Raw genomic sequence first — 20776 nt, forward strand, 5'->3', positions numbered from 1 at the left:
TATCATCTTTTAAGGGCACAAAAGGTGATATAGTTGTACACGTTGGCACTAATGATATCAAGAGTAGAAGACCGGCAGAATTGCTTAACAAGTACAGGTCTCTGTTGAAAAAAAGCCGTGAAATAGGGTTGAATTTGAAAGTGTCTGCAAATCTGCCCAGACACGATAGGAGGGAGTATATGATGAGAGCCTTGTCGATCAATTCGGCCCTGGAAAGATTGTGCAAGGCTCAAGGGGTAGAATTTTTTTCAGCCTGGACTGTACTTGTTAACAGGAGAGATTGCTTCTACAGGGATGGGATACACTTAAATAGAAAGGGTGCAAGAATATTTGCTGATACTATCGAGGCAGTGTTAGATGGGTCGGAAAACTGCTAGCTTGGGGGGAGACAAAGACCAATAGATTGACAGTAGCCACTGGCAGAGGTGAAAGAGATTCTTGCACTGCTTCTATTAGAATGAGCAGAAGCCTGAAAAACAAGATGCATGGTATTTCAGAGACTGCTGGGAGCCATTGCGGTACAAGTAAACACATGGGTTCTGTTAGGGTAGCTAAGAATAGAAACAAGTGCAGGTATACTTGCATGTACACCAATGCTAGGAGTTTAGTAAATAAATATGATGAATTTGAGGTATTGCTCAAAACATCAAAGGCAGATATTGTTGGGATATCAGAGACGTGGTGTCACACAGATATAAGGGATGCAGAACTGCAATTTGGGGAGTACAACGCCTACAGAAAGGATAGACAGGATAGGAAGGGGGGAGGGGTTATGCAATTAGTTAAGAAACACATAAAAACCAAGGAAGTGAAGCCAGTCGACATCGCTGGACAGTGCAGTGTTGAGTCAGTTTGGTGTGACATAAGCATTGGGAGATCAAAATTGAGAGTAGGAGTGTGCTATAGGCCTAATGACTCTGATGAGTATAATAAGGAACTGTACAGGGAAATAGAGTGGGCCAGTAAATCAGAGAGTCTTATAATGGGAGATTTTAATTTCCCAGATATTGACTGGAATTTGGGGGCTGGTTACTCACACACTAGCAGGGCTTTTGTGGATTTATTGGATGATTGTTTTCTACATCAGCATGTTCGGGAGGCAACTAGAGGGAGTAATAATCTTGATTTGATTATTAGCAGTGATTCTTCATGCATTAAGAATCTGCTGATAAATGAACCACTAGGTGGCAGTGATCACAGTGTGCTGAAGTGGGATTTACTGAAAGAGGTAACTACCATTAGGGGTAAAGGGAAGGGTTATTGCTTCCGTAAAGGCGACTACGATGGACTGAGACAGTATTTAAATTCTATACAGTGGGACCAACTGATGATGTTACCAACAGCAAATTCAAAATGGGAAGCATTCAAAGAACTTATCTTGGAAGCTACTAGGCTTTACATACCAAATAAGAAATATTGTTCAAGGTTTAGGCAAAAATGGATGTCAGATGAACTAATGAGGCATATGGCAGAGAAGAAAAATGCATGGGATACTTACAAATTAACACATGACACAGAAGCCTATGATAGATACAAGTTGATATGCAACCAAGTTACAAAGGAGGTTAGGCAGGCGAAGGCAGATTACGAGAAATCCTTGGCAAGGGATGCAAAGAAAAACAGCAAAGAGTTCTTTACTTATGTAAACTCTAGAAGGAAGGGGATGAATCAGATTGGTCCACTTGATATTGATGGGTCAACTGTTGATGATCCTGCTCAGGTAGCTAACAAACTAAATGAATATTTTGCATCGACATTCACACATGAGGAGTTATTCAGCAAGGGGAATGCCAGAGGTGTATTCAATTCTAGCAGTAAGCTACAGAATCTTGAAATAACTGGGAGTAAAGTGGAGGAGAAACTGTTGAAGATAAACACAAGAAAGGCACCCGGGGTGGATGGGATCTATCCAGTTATATTAAAGGAGGCAGCAAAGGAAGTAAGCAAACCCTTAGCCATAATTATGAGAGCTTCCTTGGACTCAGGGGAGGTACCCATAGACTGGAAATGTGCAAATGTGACCCCAATTCACAAAGGAGGATCAAAGGCTGACACAAGTAATTATAGACCTGTGAGCTTAACTTCTGTTCCAGGAAAATTAATGGAGGCACTGGTTAAAGAAGCACTGCAGGATCATTTAGACAAGACTTCAGATATAGCTCGGACACAGCATGGTTTTGTTAAGGGGAAGTCTTGCCTGACCAATTTGATTGGATACTATGATGCAGTCACAAAAGAACTGGATGCAGGGAATAGCTTTGATATTATATACTTGGATCTTAGAAAGGCTTTTGATACTGTTGCACATGGAAGACGGCTACACAAATTGGAGCAGTGTGACAATGGAGGCAAATTGCTGCTATGGATAAAGGGGTGGTTGAGGGGGAGAAGACAGAGAGTGGTAATCAATGGACACTGCTCATCGTGGACTAATGTTATTAGTGGAGTCCCTCAGGGCTCAGTGTTGGGTCCATTATTGTTTTCTGTATTTATAAATGATATTGATGATGGTATATCAAGCTTAATGTCCAAGTTTGCAGACGATACGAAGGTTGGCAGGGTTGTCAAGGACACTACTGACACTATGCTGCTGCAACAGGATCTGGAAAGGTTGAGCAGATGGGCTGAGTGGTGGCAAATGAAGTTTAACACTGACAAATGTAAAGTACTACACATGGGAAACAGCAACTCCAGAGCAACGTATCAACTCTGTGGTACTACACTGACAGTGGTAGAGAATGAACGGGACTTGGGGGTGGTTGTGCAGGCAGATATGAAGTTCTCTGAGCAGTGCAGACGGTCTGCAAGAGTAGCTCATGGAGTATTGTCAATGATATACAGGAATTTTTCCAGCAGGGATAAGGGGGTGATTATTCCATTGTATAAGGCGATGGTCAGGCCACACCTAGAGTACTGTATACAGGTGTGGAGGCCTCATTTCAAGAAGGATGTAGAGCTGCTGGAACGAGTACAGAGAAGGGCAACAAGATTAGTGAATGGAACAAAGGGGTGCTCTTACGAAGAAAGGCTTAAGTTTTGCAAATTACAGTGTCTTGAGACTAGGCACCAGCGAGGTGATATGATGTGTATAAAGCCTTGAATGGTTTAAGAATGCTCAATGCTGATGGGATTCTTCCTCTAGCTCAGAAAAATCACCTGAGAGGGCATAAATTCAAATTGAGAAAGACAGATGTAGGATAGACGTGCGGAAATTTGCCTTTAGCCAGCGGGTGTTTGGTTGGTGGAACAGACTTCCATCCCTTGTGGTGGAGGTTGATAGCCTAAATAAGTTTAAGGCTCAGTGGACAGGTATTTTGAACAAACAGAGGGGTGAAGTGGAAGTGGTTTGTTTTTTTTTGGCTGATGCTGCATAAGCTTGCTTTCTTGCATCAAATGCCTCTACTAATGCTAATGCTGATGTAGAAAACAATCATCAAATAAATCCACAAAAGCCTTGCTAGTGTGCGAGTGACCAAACCACAAATTCCAGTCAATATCTGGGAAATTAAAATCCCCCATTATAAGACTCTCTGATTTACTGGCCCACTCTATTTCCCTGTACAATATCTTATTATACTTATCAGAGTCATTAGGCCTATAGCACACTCCTACTCTCAATTTTGATTTCCCTATGCTTATGTCACACCAAACTGACTCGACACTGCCCTGGCCATCGATGTCGACTGGCTTCACTTCCTTGGACTTTGTGTTTCTTAACTAATAGCATAACCCCTCCTCCCCTCCTATCCTGTCTGTCCTTTCTATACACATTGTATTCCCCAAATTCCAGTTCCGCATTCCTTATATCTGTGTGACACCTCATCTCTGATATCCCAACAATATCTGCCTTTGATGTTTTGAGCAATACCTGAAATTCATCAAATTTATTTACCGAACTGCTAACATTGGTGTACACGCAGGTATACATGCATCTGTTTCTATTCTTGGCTACCCCAACACAACCTAAATATGTGTTTACTTGTACCGCAATGACTCCCAGCAGTCTCTGAAATATCCTGCATCTTGTTTTTCAGGCTTCTGCTCATTTCAATAGAAGCAGTGCAAGAATCACTTCCACCGCTGCCAGTGGCTACTGTTAATCTATTAGTCCTTGTATCCCCCCCAACTAGCAGTTTTCCGACCCACCTAACTCTGCCTCGACGGCATCAGCAAAAATTCTTGCACCCTTTCTATTTAAGTGTATCCCATCCCTGTAGAAGCAATCTCTCCTGTTAACAAGTACAGTCCAGGCTGAAAAAAGTAGTGTACAGGTTGTTTCCATTATTGAATATTACCCTAGTGAAAATTATGTGGTTACAGTGCAAATATTTTTATAATAGGCCTAAGGTATAAACAGTGGTTTTTACAGAAATATGCATCATCTTAAGAAATGAATATCTACAACTTAACCTGAAAGAAAGAGGGTGATTTCAAAAGCTTTTGTCATCTTTGTTAGATATTATTACATGTTAGCTATTGCTCAGATGGAAGGAAATTAGTTCATCTTGTTGCATATTTGAGTTCCCTGCAAAGTTTTGTTAAATTCACATTTGTGTTATATGTAAAAAGAGAGTCACTGTAGATTTTGTCATCATATTATGTCATCATCATAATAAATCACAAGCTAGAGGAAATGATAGGTATTTTAATTTTTTTCCCTTTTTCTTCAGATTATTTGTTTTTTGATTAAATCAAGCATGTAATTTTTTTTTTTCTACCACAGCCAGGCAAGTTCTGCAATATCCTGTCTTGCTCAAATCCATGAACTAAAGAAACGTGGACCAGTTCCTTATAGTCTTGCTTTTGATCAGCTACTTCACTTCTATGATTTACACAGAGAAAAGAAAGGAGTATTTTGGAATAACATCAGCCGTGCTAAACTCTGGCTGTATCTGAAAAAGGTGACTTTTATTCATAATTTGATGCTTTTTGAATTTTTAAACAGATTTGTAAAGTCATAGCATGCTCAGATGACTAAAGAATTAAACTTGATATTTTTGATTCAGTTTACAGAATGACCACTTAGTGTTGTGAGAATAAAATTTATTTAAACAATGTTCTTTTGACTTAATATTATAAGGAGTTTGAATTCAATATTGTGTTGAGCAAGTGTGTTCCTAAAGAGAAACTGTCACACTAATGCAACCATGCAGAAAATCGTCACAACTCTCGTGTAGCATTGAGTATAAGTATTTTGTAGTGAGCATTTCTAAAGCATAGGGAGAGCATAGTGATTAGAGAGGATTAGAGGATTGGATTAGGATTGAGAGGTTAGATAATTGCATTTAAATAATTGATTTAATATATTATGTTTATTTTGTGTTTTTTTTTTTTTTTCCCTGTAATAGTTTGTGAATTAAATTTTTATAATATTATAAATGTAATTTTTACTTTCTGTGATATTTAGTAAATTTAATAATGGTTATGACAAGATCCACCTTGAACACTTCGTCAGAGGGTGTCACGAATCATACAGAAATAGCCGATGGCGATTTCCTGGTGAATCATGATTTTATCATTTGCAGAACCTGTGGCACATATTCACTGGTTGACCTAGTGGATAATCACAGCTCACCGGGCAATTCTTTTCTTTGTCATTGTTGTACGGAGTGTACCAATCCAAAGTTAAAATTTCATGCATTGCTGGAACAATTTGAGTCACTGAAAAAATGGGTACTTGCCCTTGAGAATAATGTAACTGGGACCTCGTCGGTGACTCAAGGCTGTAGTAACTTACCATGTGATGCACTCCCAATTTAGGCTCCAGAGCAGAATAATCAAGTGCACACTGTTCTGGTTCAGAAGGACTGCGTTCTGTTAGGAGACTCCATTATCAGGGAATCGGGAAATATTTTTTGTAATAAGGATAGGTGGACTAGAACCAGGGTATATCTGTGGGGAGCAACAATTAATGATGTCACCAAGAGATTGTTTGATTTTAAGGGGGGGGGGGGTAAAGAGAATATTATTATCCATGTGGGGACTAATGATATTAAGTACACACGATTGATGATTTGTTAGACAAATATAGGACAATGCTGAAGAAATGCTGCGAGTCAGGTCAAAAAAGTCTATGTGTTTGCAATTCTTCCCAAACACTATAGGAGGAATTATTAGCATTAGCATTAGTAGAGGCATTTGATGCAAGAAAGCAAGCTTATGCAGCATCAGCCAAAAAAAAAAAAAAAACCCACTTCCACTTCACCCCTCTGTTCGTTCAAAATACCTGTCCAGCTGAGCCTTAAACTTATTTAGGCTGTCAACCTCCACCACAAGGGATGGCAGTCTGTTCCACCAACCAACCACCCGCTGGCTAAAGGCAAATTTCCGCACGTCTATCCTACATCTGTCTTTCCTCAATTTGAATTTATGCCCTCTCAGGTGATTTTTCTGAGCTAGAGGAAGAATCCCATCAGCATTGAGCATGCTTAAACCATTCAAGGCTTTATACACCTCTATCAGATCACTTCGCTGGTGCCTAGTCTCCAGACACTGTAATTTGCAAAACTTAAGCCTTTCCTCGTAAGAGCACCCCTTTGTTCCATTCACTAATCTTGTTGCCCTTCTCTGTACTCGTTCCAGCAGCTCTACATCCTTCTTGAAATGAGGCCTCCAGACCTGTATACAGTACTCTAGGTGTGGCCTGACCATTGCCTTATACAATGGAATAATCACCTCCTTATCCCTGCTGGAAAAATTCCTGTATATCATTGACAATACTCCATGAGCTACTCTTGCAGCCCGTCTGCACTGCTCAGAGAACTTCATATCTGCCTGCACAATCACCCCCAAGTCCCTTTCATTCTCTACCACTGTCAGTGTAGTACCACAGAGTTGATACGTTGCCCTGGGGTTGCTGTTTCCCATGTGTAGTACTTTACATTTGTCAATGTTAAACTTCATTTGCCACCTCTCAGCCCATCTGCTCAACCTTTCCAGATCCTGTTGCAGCAGTGTAGTGTCAGTAGTGTCCTTGACAACCCTGCCAACCTTTGTATCATCTGCAAACTTGGACATTAAGCTTGATATACCATCATCAATATCATTTATAAATACAGAAAACAATAATGGATCCAACACTGAGCCCTGAGGGACTCCACTAATAACATTAGTCCACGATGAGCAGTGTACATTGATTACCACTCTCTGTCTTCTCCCACTCAACCACCCCTTTATCCATAGCAGCAATTTGCCTCCAATGTCACACTGCTCCAATTTGTGTAGCAGTCTTCCATGTGCAACAGTATCAAAAGCCTTTCTAAGATCCAAGTATATAATATCAAAGTTATTCCCTGCATCCAGTTCTTTTGTGACTGCATCATAGTATCCAATCAAGTTGGTCAGGCAAGACTTCCCCTTAACAAAACCATGCTGTGTCTGAGCTATAACTGAAGTCTTGTCTAAATGATCCTGCAGTGCTTCTTTAACCAGTGCCTCCATTAATTTTCCTGGAACAGAAGTTAAGCTCACAGGTCTATAGTTACTTGTGTCAGCCTTTGATCCTCCTTTGTGAATTGGGGTCACATTTGCACATTTCCAGTCTATGGGTACCTCCCCTGAGTCCAAGGAAGCTCTCATAATTATGGCTAAGGGTTTGCTTACTTCCTTTGCTGCCTCCTTTAATATAACTGGATAGATCCCATCCACCCCGGGTGCCTTTCTTGTGTTTATCTTCAACAGTTTCTCCTCCACTTTACTCCCAGTTATTTCAAGATTCTGTAGCTTACTGCTAGAGTTGAATACACCTCTGGCATTCCCCTTGCTGAATAACTCCTCATGTGTGAATGTCGATGCAAAATATTCATTTAGTTTGTTAGCTACCTGAGCAGGATCATCAACAGTTGACCCATCAATATCAAGTGGACCAATCTGATTCATCCCCTTATGTGGTGAAAGCCTTGTGGATTAACTCAAGACTTAGACTCTGTAAGGCTTTTGGGGAGAAATTTTTATCAGCTTGACTCGCACTCGTAGGTAGAAGGAATCTGTTTTGTAGAGTTGGGATACATGTCTTTCTGCTTCCCACCTCTCTTTCAATAACTGAACGATAGTTCTGATGTGAGTATGTGTACAGCTTATCTGCATATCTATTACATATTATATGTTTCTTAGCATTATATTGTTAAAATGTTTAAGCTGAAGCAAAGGAAGTGTCTGAATCACATTGACAATTTCTGCTACATGTGTGGATGGTTTGCAACAAAACTCAGAAAGAAAATCTACAGTGCTAATAAGCATAATACTGTAGATTTTAGGCTCCATATATGTGCTTTATTTCCTGCAGAATGTGGCCAACTGGGAAAATCAAAAGGATGCCTTCTGCTATCAGCATTAACATTGTTGAGGCATATGATGCAAGAAAGCACTCTTATACAGCATCAGCTGGGGGAGGGGAGGAACCCTTCCCATTACACTCGTCCAGTCACTCAGTCACTCCAAATGTTTGTCTAGTTCTGCCTTAAATTTATTTAAGCTATCAACTTCCACAACAGCAGATTGTCATCTTTATATAATCTGTTCCAGCAATCAACTACCTGCTGGCTAAAGGCAAACCTCCACACATCTATTCCTATGTTGTGGTGAGAATCGAGCAACCGCGTTATTGACTGCTAATTCTGTATGATAAAAATATTAGGGATGTCCAGAAAAAGCAGTCAACACCAAATATTCTAACATAACATCTGCAATAATTTGTTTGACATATTGGAGACTTGCCAATACCGGATCCCCAAAATCATGGGAAAAAGCAACTGGTTATGAATATAGAAAGGACTCTTGTGTTGCAGTCTTTACTGGATTATTCACTTCAACAGATTTGGACTATTAACCAGAAAATTATAATGCAGCCCACTTAATTAAGCAAGAAGAGTCGAATTATGTAGTTTATTATTTAAGCTTATCTAAAGAACTCCCTGGTTCTAGGCTACAACAGTGGAAGTTACTTGAAGCTGGAATTAAAATACAGTATATCAAAAATATTCCAAAGGGCTTTAAAAACATTTTGTTATGGAAGATGGTATGTGTTTCTGTAAAGACATTGGTGGTCTTCTGAACACTCTGGGCATTGAACACAATCCTACTGAATGATGTATATTTTTGATGCTTCAAAATTAAATTTAAAAGCATTTTTTAAGCACTATAGAAATGCATTTCCATCAGTTCCTATACTTGTGCTGTTTGCTTGACAGAAGCACATAAAAGTATGCTCCAGATCCTGAGTGTAGTGAAGTACCATGACTGGTTAGAATGTCTGTGCTCATCTTAATTTAAGTGTATTACTCACTGTCTACAGTAAGGTTTGACAAAATGCAATTGTTTCCTATGCTTGTGGGACAATCTGAAAACCAAACATGGTTCTTCTTCCACCTTTGCATATAAAGCATGAATTAATGAAGAATTTTATTAAGGTTCTGGATAAAAAAAGGAAGTGGATTCAGCTAAGGTAAGTAGTGTAGTAATAGTAGTAGTGGCATGTGATGGAAGAAAGCAAGTGTATGCGCTTACGCAGCATCAGCCAAAAAAAAAAAAAAAAAAAATCACACCATTCCCTCCAAATGCCTGTCCAGTTCCTTCTTAAATTTATGCAACCTATCAACTTCCACAACGACAGATGGAAGTTTGTTCCAGCAATTAACCACCTGCTGGCTAAAGGCAAATTTCCGCACATCTATTCTACATCTGTCCTTTCTTAATTTGAATTTATGCCCCTTAGGTTCGTAATCTGAACAAGTGGAAGGATCCCATCAGAATTCGGCATGCTCAACCCATTCAAGGCCTTATACACCTCAATCAGATCACCACACAGGTGCCTAGTCTCCAGCCACTACAATTTGCAGAAATTAAGCCTCTCTTGGTAAGAGGATCCCTTCATTCCCCTCACCAATCTTGTTGTCCTTCTCTGTACACACTCAAGTAAATCTACATCCTTCCTAAAATGAGGCCTCCAGACCTGTACGCAACTCAAGGCGTGGCCTGACCATTGCCTTATACAGAGGGACAATCACCTCCTTCTCCCTGCTAGCAAAATTGCTATATATCATTGACAAAACCCCATGACCTGCCCTGGCAGCCTGTCTGCATTGCTCAGATTACAATTACTCCCAGGTCTTTTTCAATTTATACCACCTTAAGTGTAGTACCACACACGTTTGTGTGGTACTGCACTTAAGGTACGTTTCTCTGGGGTTATTTCTGCCCATATGCAGTACTTTGCATTTGTCAAGGTTAAACTTCAGTTGCCACTTCTTAGCCCATCTGCCCAAATTATCTAGATCCTGTTGCAGTATCACACTGTGATTACTGTCATTAACAACCCTGCCAACCTTTGTATCATCTGCAAACTTCGACATTAAGCCTGATATACCTTCATCAATATCATTGATAAATATACAAAACAACAGTGGACCCAACACCGAACCCTGTGAGATTCCACTAATGTGAGCAGCACCCATTGATTACCACCCTCTGTCTTCTCCCACTTAACCATCCTTTTATCCATTGTAGCAACTCACCCTTAATACCATTCTGCTCCAGTTTGTACAATAGTCTTCCATGCGCAACAGTGTCAAAAGCTTTCCTGAAATCAAAATATATGATATCAAAATTATTTTTTGCATCCAGTTCCTTTGTATCCACATCATAATATCATATCAAATTTGTCAGACAAGACTTTCCCTTAACAAACCCATGCTGTGTCTGAATTATTGCTGCAGTCTTGTCTAGATGATCCTGCAATGCATCTTTAACCAGTGGCTAAACGTGTCACCCTTTGATCCCCCTTTGTGAATTTGGGATACATTTGCACATCTCCAGTCCGTGGGAACCTCCTGAGTCCAAGGATGCTCTCATAATTATGGCTAAGGGTTTGCTTACTTGCTTTGCCGTCTCCTTTAATATAACTGGATAGATCCCATCCACCCCATATGCTTTTCTTATGTTTAGTTTCAACAATTTCTCCTCCACTTTGCTCTCAGTTATTACAAAATCATTAAGTATCCTGCTACAATTTGATAACCTTCTGCCATTTTCAAACCTTAATAATTCCTCATGTGTGAATGTAGATGCAAAATACTCATTCAGTTTGTTTGCTATCTGAGCAGGATCATCAACAGTCGAACCATCGATGTCGTACGGACCAATCAGATTCATCCCCTTCCTTTTAGAGTTTATATAAGTAAAGAAATCCTTGCTGTTTTTCTTAGCATCTTTTGCCAAGGATTTCTCGTAATCTGCCTTCGCCTGCCTAACCTCTTTTGTGACCTGGTTACAGACTAGCTTATATCAGCCATAGGCTTCTGAGTCACTTGATAATTTATATGCATCCCATGCATATTTCTTCTCTGTTACGAGTCTCATTAGTTCATTAGATAACCATTTAGGCCTAAACCTTTAACAATATTTCTTAATAGGTATGAAACTTTTAGTAGCATCCACCATTAATTCCTTGAATGCTTCCTACTTAGAATTTACTGTTGGTAACCTCGTCAGTTGATCCCACTGTACAGAATTTAAAAACTTTCTGAGACCACTGTACTCACCTTTATGGAAGCAAAAACCCTTTCCTTTACCCCTGATGGTAATTAAATCTTTAAGTAAATCCCACATCAGTACACTGTGATCACTGCCACCTAGTGGTTCCTTTATCTGCAAATTCTTAATAGACAAATGATCACTGCTGATAACCAGATCAAGAGTATTACTCTCTCTGGTTGCCTCTCGAACATGCTGCTGCAGAAAACAATCATCCAATAAATCCACAAAAGTCTGACTAGTGTGTGAGTGACCAACCCACAAGTTCCAGTCAATATATGGGAAGTTAAAATCCGCCATTATAAGACATTCTGATTTACTAGCCCACTCGATTTCTCTGTACAATTGTTCATTGTATTCATTCGAGTCATTAGGCCTATAACACACTCCTACTCTTATTTTTGCTTTCGCAAAGTGTTTCACAGATGCAAAACTGAAAGAAAGGATTTTCAGTGGGCCTCAGATAAAGAAATTCCTCTAAGTTAATATATTTTAAACAAAGCCACAGAGCCGACCGGGCTAGCCGAGTGGGTAAAGTACCTACCCGGCAACCCAAAGGTCGCGGGTTCGATTCCCGCCTCGGGCTTGGATCAAAGTACTGCAAAAACCTTGGGAGGTGCAATATGGCCACAGAAGCCGATGCGCCAACAACTACCAAATCAAAAAAAAAAAAAAAAAAAAAACAAAGCCACAGGATACTAAACTAGCACTTTACTAATTGTTTAAAGCAGTTGTTCATAGATTTCTTTGAAAAAGGAAAGAATATAATTATGAAACTCAGTTATCAGCTTTATTGCAATATTATAAAGATCTGGTCTCCCAGATTTTTGAAAATTTGTTTTCTTCATTCCCACCTCATTTTTTTTTCTTCAAAATTTGGAAGGTGTAAGTAATGAGCAACAGGAATGCATTCTTGGGACATATCTATGATAGAAAGCAGTATTAAAGTCACTGGAATACTGCCATGTTGTATGATTACTATTGCATACTTGAGTAGGAAAGCAAAATGGACTATAAAAAATTCTCTGAATGGCAAAATGTTTTAAGAAAATAGTATGTTTGATTAAAGGAATTTTAAATAAAATATTCATTTTTAAGATAGCATATGTATCTTATGTGTTTATTCTGTGATATTTGAAATTAATCATTCATTAAATTACAAAAATTTAAATATAGAGATGATAGAGACATAGTTTTGGGTATTTTTGGAACCAGCAGATCAATTTCCTTTAGAATCTGAAACTTTTGCTCTGGAGGTACCAACAAAAAAAAAATTTCCCCTCTCACCACAAACATTGTGTTCTTGAATGTTTGTTGGTTAGAGAAAGATCAAGGGGGTGTTTGTTGTGTATTTAGTATTAATATTGTCTGGTATTGTGGTAGGTAAATGAACAAGCTGCATGAGGTCTTGAGCAGTTACAAAAGTGACAGCATCTTGACCAGCTAGGTGTTTTTATAACTAGTAAAGTGAGCCAGTTGTAGTTGTGAACACCAAAATCACCAAGGAAAATTCCCTCGTTATTACAGTAGTTAGACTGAAAAAAGTTGAGTATCAAAGGAAGAAGTCAGTGTTTCAAGCAGTTAGTGGAGTTAGGAGAATGATAGAAGCAACAGAATGAATTTGACAAAATGGAGTAGAGAAATTTTAAGCTAGATTAATCAAAAAGAGGAGATCCTAAATTAAGAAGTTGCCAACAACAAATATAGAGTGGATAATATGCATCACAAGTACCACCTTTTGAAGCAAAAGTAATCGCAGAGTGAATAATTAGGGCAATAAGTGAGATGATTAGTGGCTAAGGCAATTGATAATCTGATGATTGGATTTCTGTCAGAAAAAAGGGATTCTGTCCAGATGTCCATTTTTTCCAAGAAATATGGAAAAAATGGACATCAGTTTCAATCTCAATGATGGAAAAATTTTTCCATCATTGAGATTGAAACTGAGACCACATATGAGGTGTGGCAATAAAATTCCTGGACTGGTGCTGTTGCAGTCATGTTCACTGAGTTTGAATATAAGGAAGTGTTATATTGTGTTTCAAATTTCCTCTAGCAGATGGTGGTACAGAGATTGTCCAGTGGGCTGACAGGGTTAATCAACCACTGGTTTACTAACAAAATCAGTTGTTGATTGTTGTTAACCAGTTGTTAGTAGTGTTAATGTTCCATGTCACAGTTTTGCAATATAGCCACAAATGAATATCAAATTCTGCTTCAAACTGGGAAAAGCTCTAACAGAAATGAAATGTTAAAAACTGTGTATGGTGATGAAACATTGTCATACCAGTGTGTTTGACTGGTATAAGCTGTTCAAAGATGGACGTGAGGATGTTCACGATGACTCAAGTTGTAGGCATCCCTTAACCTCTTGAAACGAGGATAGAGTTGCAAAAGTTTGGGAAATTGTGGTAAGATATCATCGTCTAACCCTTGGAATGAGTTGCTGAGTTGGATACAAATAAGGAGGCAGTTCATCAAATTTTACATGAAGATTTAAGGAAAAGGAAATTTTGTGCAAAATTTGTGCTGCATAGCCTTGCAGATGAGCAGAAGCAACAAAGAGTGTCATCATACAAAGACTTCATTCAGGAAGTGTTAACGCATGCAGTGGACTTCAAAACCAACACCATGGTCAAGAGTTTTGTTTACAGCAGTCCTGGATCAAGTTGATGCTGATCATGTTTTCCAACAAGCAGAGTGTGATTCCCAAGGAATTTGAACCCAAAGGGGAGAGACTCAATGCTATATTTTATGTACAGGTGATTCAAAGACTATTGAAGCTTATTTCCCTGAGTGAGGCTGCAATTTTGAGTGAAAGGCAGGTAGTTTTTCTTGCATGACAATGCTCCTGCTCATTATGCACTTGTTGTGAAGACAATTTCTGGTGAAATATGGCACTGTACAGATCAAAAATCCACTCTACTTTCCCAATCAAGCACCAGCACACTTCTTCCTCTTTCCCTGGTGAAAACTGCCCTCAAAGGAAAGAGATTTCAGGATTTTGATGACATAAAGAAACTGCAACTGCTAAAACTGAATATCATCTCTTTGTATGCCTTTTTCTGGCTCTTTTTTAGAAACTTTTAGAATGGTGTAATATGTGCATTCAGTCAGGTGATGGTTACTTTGAATAAAAAATAAAACCATTGTTGAGCTCCTTTATTCTGTGTTCTTTTCATTGCACCAGTCCAGGAACTTTATTGCCACATCTTGTATATTTGTGAAATGAATGAGGAAGCTTTTAGGTCTTTAGATCTTTTCATAGGTAAGTTTTTTTCTATTAGTTTGAATATTAATGATTAATTCAGCAGATAAGGTAAAGATGGAGGGAGAGAAACATATATGAATTAATGAAAATTTTTGATATGGCATAACACAACAAGAATATATGCAGCTTCTTGTCATAATGTGGCCTTGACAATGCCTCCAGTCACTAATTAGAGGAGTAGAGGCAATGAGATTATATACTAGCCAATCCAGATACCTTCTAGAGAGTTGCCAGTAGGTTCATTTCAGTGGACTAAATAGCAGGTAATCTACAAAACCATTTTTGAACTATACCCTTGAAATGCAAAGATTATTGGATATTGCCATGATGCCTATTATAACTTCAAGTGACATCACTCATACTGCATAATAGCTTCAAAAATTTCTTTCAAATCTAAATACAGTGTAGTATAAAATTATTGCAACCTTAATTTTATTGATCTGTTATTTTGGAAATTTTATTTTTTCTGGAATTATTTGAGCCAGTTTATTGTAATCCATATGCACTTGTATGCAGCCACACAATACTTATACAGGCAGTTCCCGCTTTACAAGTTTTCGCTTTACGAGTTTTTTTCTTTCAAGTATCAATAAAATTGAAAATATGAACATTAATTGCAAAAAATGAATGTTAAACTTTCATAAATACCGCATTTCACACCATGTGTGTAGCTATACAATACAGTGCACCCCGCTTTACGATATTAATCTGTTCCAGAGACACCATCGTATTGTGAAAATATCGTAATGTGAACCCAATAACACATTTGTTTTTTGGTAATTCATTCCACAACCTCGGAAGTTGAAATTTTCACTATATAACTCTCTAAAAGGTCATTTTAGAGTTGTAAATTGTATTAGTTACCAATTCAAATCATTACAGTGCACTACACTTTCATTGTTATCATATGTTGTGGTATAAGAACCAATTTTGAATGGCTTTGTGATATTTTTCTAAAGCACATTTCTGGAGATCACGACCCTAAAACAATAAAAACTATTTGCACTTTCCAGTTTATTGGACTTTTCTGTTACTGCAAGCAATTATAAATGAATAGTAAATTCCATGTTATTGCATTTCCGAAAATAATGATAGCTGGAATTGTGTGTTTTTTTACGTTATTATCGTGAAATGTGTTTTTTTTACGTTATTATGGTGAAATGTGTTTCCCCTTTACTAAAACCTTCAATCGTATAAAAAACATAAATAAATTTTCAGAATCTTCTCTTCATTCCTTTTTTTTTTAAAGCTTTGTAAACTTGTTACTCTGCACAAATGTGTTAGATGCAGTTTGTGTGTTCCGTTAAAAAATGCTTATGCATGCTATTGAAATTTATAAGAAAAGTTATTATCTTGGAAACAAATGCCTCTTGAAGCATTTCTGAAGACGACTCCTTGTGCAACAAACCGACTGCCGAGCCAATAATGAGTGATCAACGAGTGTGCATTTAGTTGATGATGATGATGATGAAGAATAAACATTCTTTAACATTTGTAAGTCATAAATAATTTCTTTATTATTATAATTTGCTTGATTTTACAAGTTTTCATTTCTTTGGATAAATCAATCATTGTTTAAACATAAACTAATTAGCTAACTAATTTCATTGTTGAGAACATAATCTTAAAAGGGGGTTATATCTATGGCATAAATTCCCACTTTGAGTGCACGATAGTAACAAATTAACTCGTAAAGTTTTGAACTACCTGTACTTACATTCAGTTAAATGACTTGTTCGTATCATCTTTAATTTTATCTGTCTTCTAGGACACAGATGATCAGATCTTTCAAAGTATGAAGGACACACAGGTTTTTTCCAGAGACCCAGATGACTGGGATTGGGATCTTATTGGCAGTATTCTCAAGGTATGTTTTCATTATTAAAGTGTAATATTTATCATATAATATGATTATAATAAGAAATTGCTAGTTGCTGTTGAAACAGGATTATATGAATATATTTCTACCGTGTTTTTGTGTAATTCAAATAATACAAATGTATAATTACACTGGTCTACCAGTAATATCTGAACACCTGCAAATCTACAAATAACCTTTATTTACAGGAAAACTAATAATGTGTGCTGAAACCTTTATTTGCTCTGATGTTTTCCAACATTTAGCCTCCAAAGTGTTGATCATTTCAGCTCTGATTTTTGATCAGACTCTCCTCACACACCTTATGATCCAGTTCATCCCAGAGGTCCTCTATAGAACTGAGGCTGGCCAGTCCAACTTTTTGACACTGTACCCAAATCAGTTCAGCACAATGTGAGCAGTATGACATGGATCATTGTTCTGCTGATACAGGTATAGGACTTACCCAATGTTCTGCTACAATATAGGTAAAAGGCATTAGCATGCATTAGCATTAGTAGAGACATACAATGCAAGAAAGCAAGCTTATGCAGCATCAGCCAAAAAGAAAAAGAAAAAAAAAAAAGCTCCCATTTCACCCCTCTATTCGTTCCAAATGCCTGTCCAACTCAGCCTTAACTTTATTTAGGTTATCAGCTTGCACAACAAAAGATGGAAATCTTTTCCATCAATCAACTACTTGCTGGCTAAAGGCAAATTTCCGCACATCTATTCTATAACTATCTTTCTTAAATTTGAAACTGTACCTCCCTGCAGGTTCTTAGTCTGAGCAAGAGGAAGAATCCCATCAGCATTCAGTTTGCTCAACCCACTCAAGGCCTTATACACCTCAATCAAATCACCTTGTAGGTGCCTACTCTCCAGGTGCTGCAATTTGCAGAAATTAATCCTTTCTTGGTAAGAGCATCTCTTTGTTCCCTTCACCAATCTTGTTTCCCTTCTTTGTACTCGTTCTAGCAACTCTACAGCTTTCCTAAAATGAGTCCTCCAGACTTGTGCACAGTACTCTAGGTGTGGCATGATTATTGCCTTGTATAATGGGATAATCGCCGCCCCGTCCCTGCTAGCAAAATTCCTATATATAATTGACAAGACTCCATGACCTGCCCTGGCACCTGTCCGCACTGCTCAGCGAACTTCATATTTGACTACGCAATTACCCACAGGTCTTTTTCACTTTCGACTTCGATATAAAGTACTACTACCCATATGCAGTACTTTATATTTGTCAATGTTAAACTTCAGTTGCCACTTCTCAGCCCATTTTCCCAACTTATCTAGATCCAGTTGGAGTAGCATAATGCCTTTACTGTCGTTAGCAACCCTGCCAACCTTTGTATCATCTGAAAACATGGACATTAAACCCGATATACCTTCATCAATACCATTGATAAATACTGAAAACAACAATGGGCCCAACACCGAACCCTGGGGAATTCCACTAATAACATTTGTCCACGAAGAGCAGTATTCATTGATTACCACTCTCTCTGCCGTATCTCCCATTCAACCATCCCTTTATCCATTGTAGCAACATACCCTTAATGCCATACCTCTTCAATTTGTACAGCAGTCTTCCATGTGCAACAGTATCAAAAGCTTTCCTGAAATCCAAATATATGATATCAAAATTATTTTTGGCATTCAGTTCCTTTGTGAACACATATAGTTGTTTGTTTGTTTGTTATTTGGTTTTTAGGTGCATTAGCAACTAAGGCCATATTGCTCCGGAAAATGCGGTGGTTATTCCCTGACCTTTCCGCATCCTCCGTATTTTGTGGTGACAGGCTCGAACCCTGGTCTAATCAAGAAGTGTGTGCTTCGCACTGCTGCTCCTTCTCACCTGGCTACGGAGGCACCACACATATAGTATCCAATCAAATTGGTCTGACAAGACCTCCCTTTAACAAACCCATGCTGTGTCTTAACTGTTACTGCAGCCTTGTCTAAATGATCCTGCAATGCTTCTTTAAACAGTGATTCCATTATTTTTCCCGGAACACGTTAAACTAACAGGTCTGTAGTTACTTGTGTCACCTTTTGATGAACTCCCTTTGTGAATTGGTGATACATTTGCACACCTCTAGTCCATGGGGACCTCCCCTGAATCCAAGGAAGCTCTCATATTTATGGCTAAGGGGTTGCTTACTTTCTTTTGCTGCTTAATTTTGGATTAGCCTCCAAAATTAAGCTCCTGAAGGCTTCCCATTTAGAATTCAATGTTGGTGACATCATCAGTTGATGATGTCACCAACATTGAATTCCCTGTGCAGAATTTAAAAACTGTCTGTGACCTCTGTAGTCACCTTTACGAAACCGAAAGCCCTTCCCTTTAGCCTTGATGGTAGTTACATCTTTAAGTAATTCCCACATAAGTACATTGTGATCACTGTCACCTATTGGTTTCTTTATCTGCAAATTCTTAATGCATGAATAATCACTGCTGATAATCCGATCAACAGTACTACTCCCTCTGTTTGCCTCTTGAATTTGTTGCTGTAGAAAACAATCCTCAAATAAATCCACAAAAATCTTGCTAGTGGGCTAGTGACCAACCCACAAGTTTCAGTCAATATCTGGAAAGTTAAAATCCCCCATTATAAGACATTCTCGTTTTACTGGCCCACTCTATTTCTCTGCACAATTTCTCATTATACTGATCAGATTCATTAGGTCTATAACAGGCACCTACTCTCATTTTTCCTTTCCCAGTGCTTATGTTACACTAAATGTCATCAACTGGATGCACTTCCTTAGATTTTATGCATTTCTTAACTAATGGCATAACCCCTCCTCCCTTCCTGTCCTGTCTATCCTTTCTGTACAATTTCCCCAAATTCCAATTCTGCACTGCTTATATTTGTTTAACACAATGTCTCCGATATTCCAACAATATCTGCTTTTGATGTCTTGACTAGCACTTCAAGTTCTTCAAATTTATTAATTATACTCCTAGCATTGGTGTACATGCAAGTATACATGCACCTGTTTCTACTCTTAGTTATCCTAATACAGCCCATGTATTTACTTGTTCCACTATAACTTCCAGCAGTCCTGGAAATCTCCATTACCTTGCTTTCCAGGCTGCTGCTCATTCTAATAGAAGCAGTGCAAAAATCACTATTGCCTCTGCCTGCAGCTACTGTTAACCTTTTAGTCTGTGTCTCCCCCCCCCACCTAAGCTAGCAGTTTTCTGACCCACTTAACACTGCCTCAGTAGCATCAGCAAATATTCTTGCACCCTTTCTATTTAAGTGTACCCCATCCCTGTGGAAGAAGTCACTCCTGTTAACAAGCACAGACCAGGGTGAAAAAAATTCTACCCCTTGAGCCTTGCAGAATCTCTTCAGGGCTGAATTTATCCACAAGGCTCTCATCATATACTCCCTCCTATGTTGTCTTTGCAGAGTTGCAGAAACTTTTACATTCAACCCTAACTCGCAGCTTTTTTTCAAGATCTCTTCACCAAGCTACATGGAGCGTGTGTGGAATTATTCAGAATAGTAGTGGTTTGCGGATTTCTGCATGGCTGTGATAACACATATCATGCAGCATTCTGTGCACTGTACTGATGGCTGCATAATAGCCACTGCTGCTAATGCACCAGAAAAATTCAATCCAGTACTGTACTGGTGCCAGCATGTATTTATTATCTACTGAGGGCCTATGTGTGCTGCGACAGTGTTGATCTGCATTCCAAGTAGACGATTCTTTTCAAAGCTTTCTCTCACATTTCATCTCACGTTTCATTCAGAAATTTTCTGGTTCATTTTGTGATGGTTTCAGCATCAATCTGCTTTCATTTGCAAATTACATCACCAAATGTTGGCCTTAGAAACTTTACTTCCATTGAATTGTGACATACAGACCAATTGCTTATGTGGCATTCTTTTATCATTTCACACCGAAACCCTGTTAAGTCTGTCATTCACAGCTTCTTGCATTCACAATCATGCTACTTTCTCTTTGAGGGCTTATGAGCATAGTTATAGTTCAAAATAAAAGATATTTAATGGCTAAATGCTTAAGAGTATGAAGGAATTTATTTATGCACGAGTAACACACATCATTTCTACTATCAAGGTAGTTTTAATGTA

At 38.4% G+C, this 20776-nt stretch overlaps 1 protein-coding gene across 1 annotated transcript in view; it reads left to right on the top strand.

The window, feature by feature from the left end:
- The window catches only part of rictor (rapamycin-insensitive companion of Tor), a 707794-nt gene that overhangs the window by 246964 nt on the left and 440054 nt on the right, over positions 1-20776 (top strand). Inside the window, exons 14-15 of the mRNA XM_090388323.1 lie at positions 4724-4901; positions 16569-16667. Coding sequence (XP_090244449.1) covers positions 4724-4901; positions 16569-16667 — 277 coding nt within the window. The remainder of the gene's footprint in view (positions 1-4723; positions 4902-16568; positions 16668-20776) is intronic.

Source organism: Mastigoproctus giganteus, chromosome 2 (genome assembly GCF_048544385.1).
Source record: "Mastigoproctus giganteus isolate SK-2022 chromosome 2, ASM4854438v1, whole genome shotgun sequence".
In the NCBI taxonomy this organism is placed as follows: Eukaryota; Metazoa; Arthropoda; class Arachnida; order Uropygi; family Thelyphonidae; genus Mastigoproctus; species Mastigoproctus giganteus.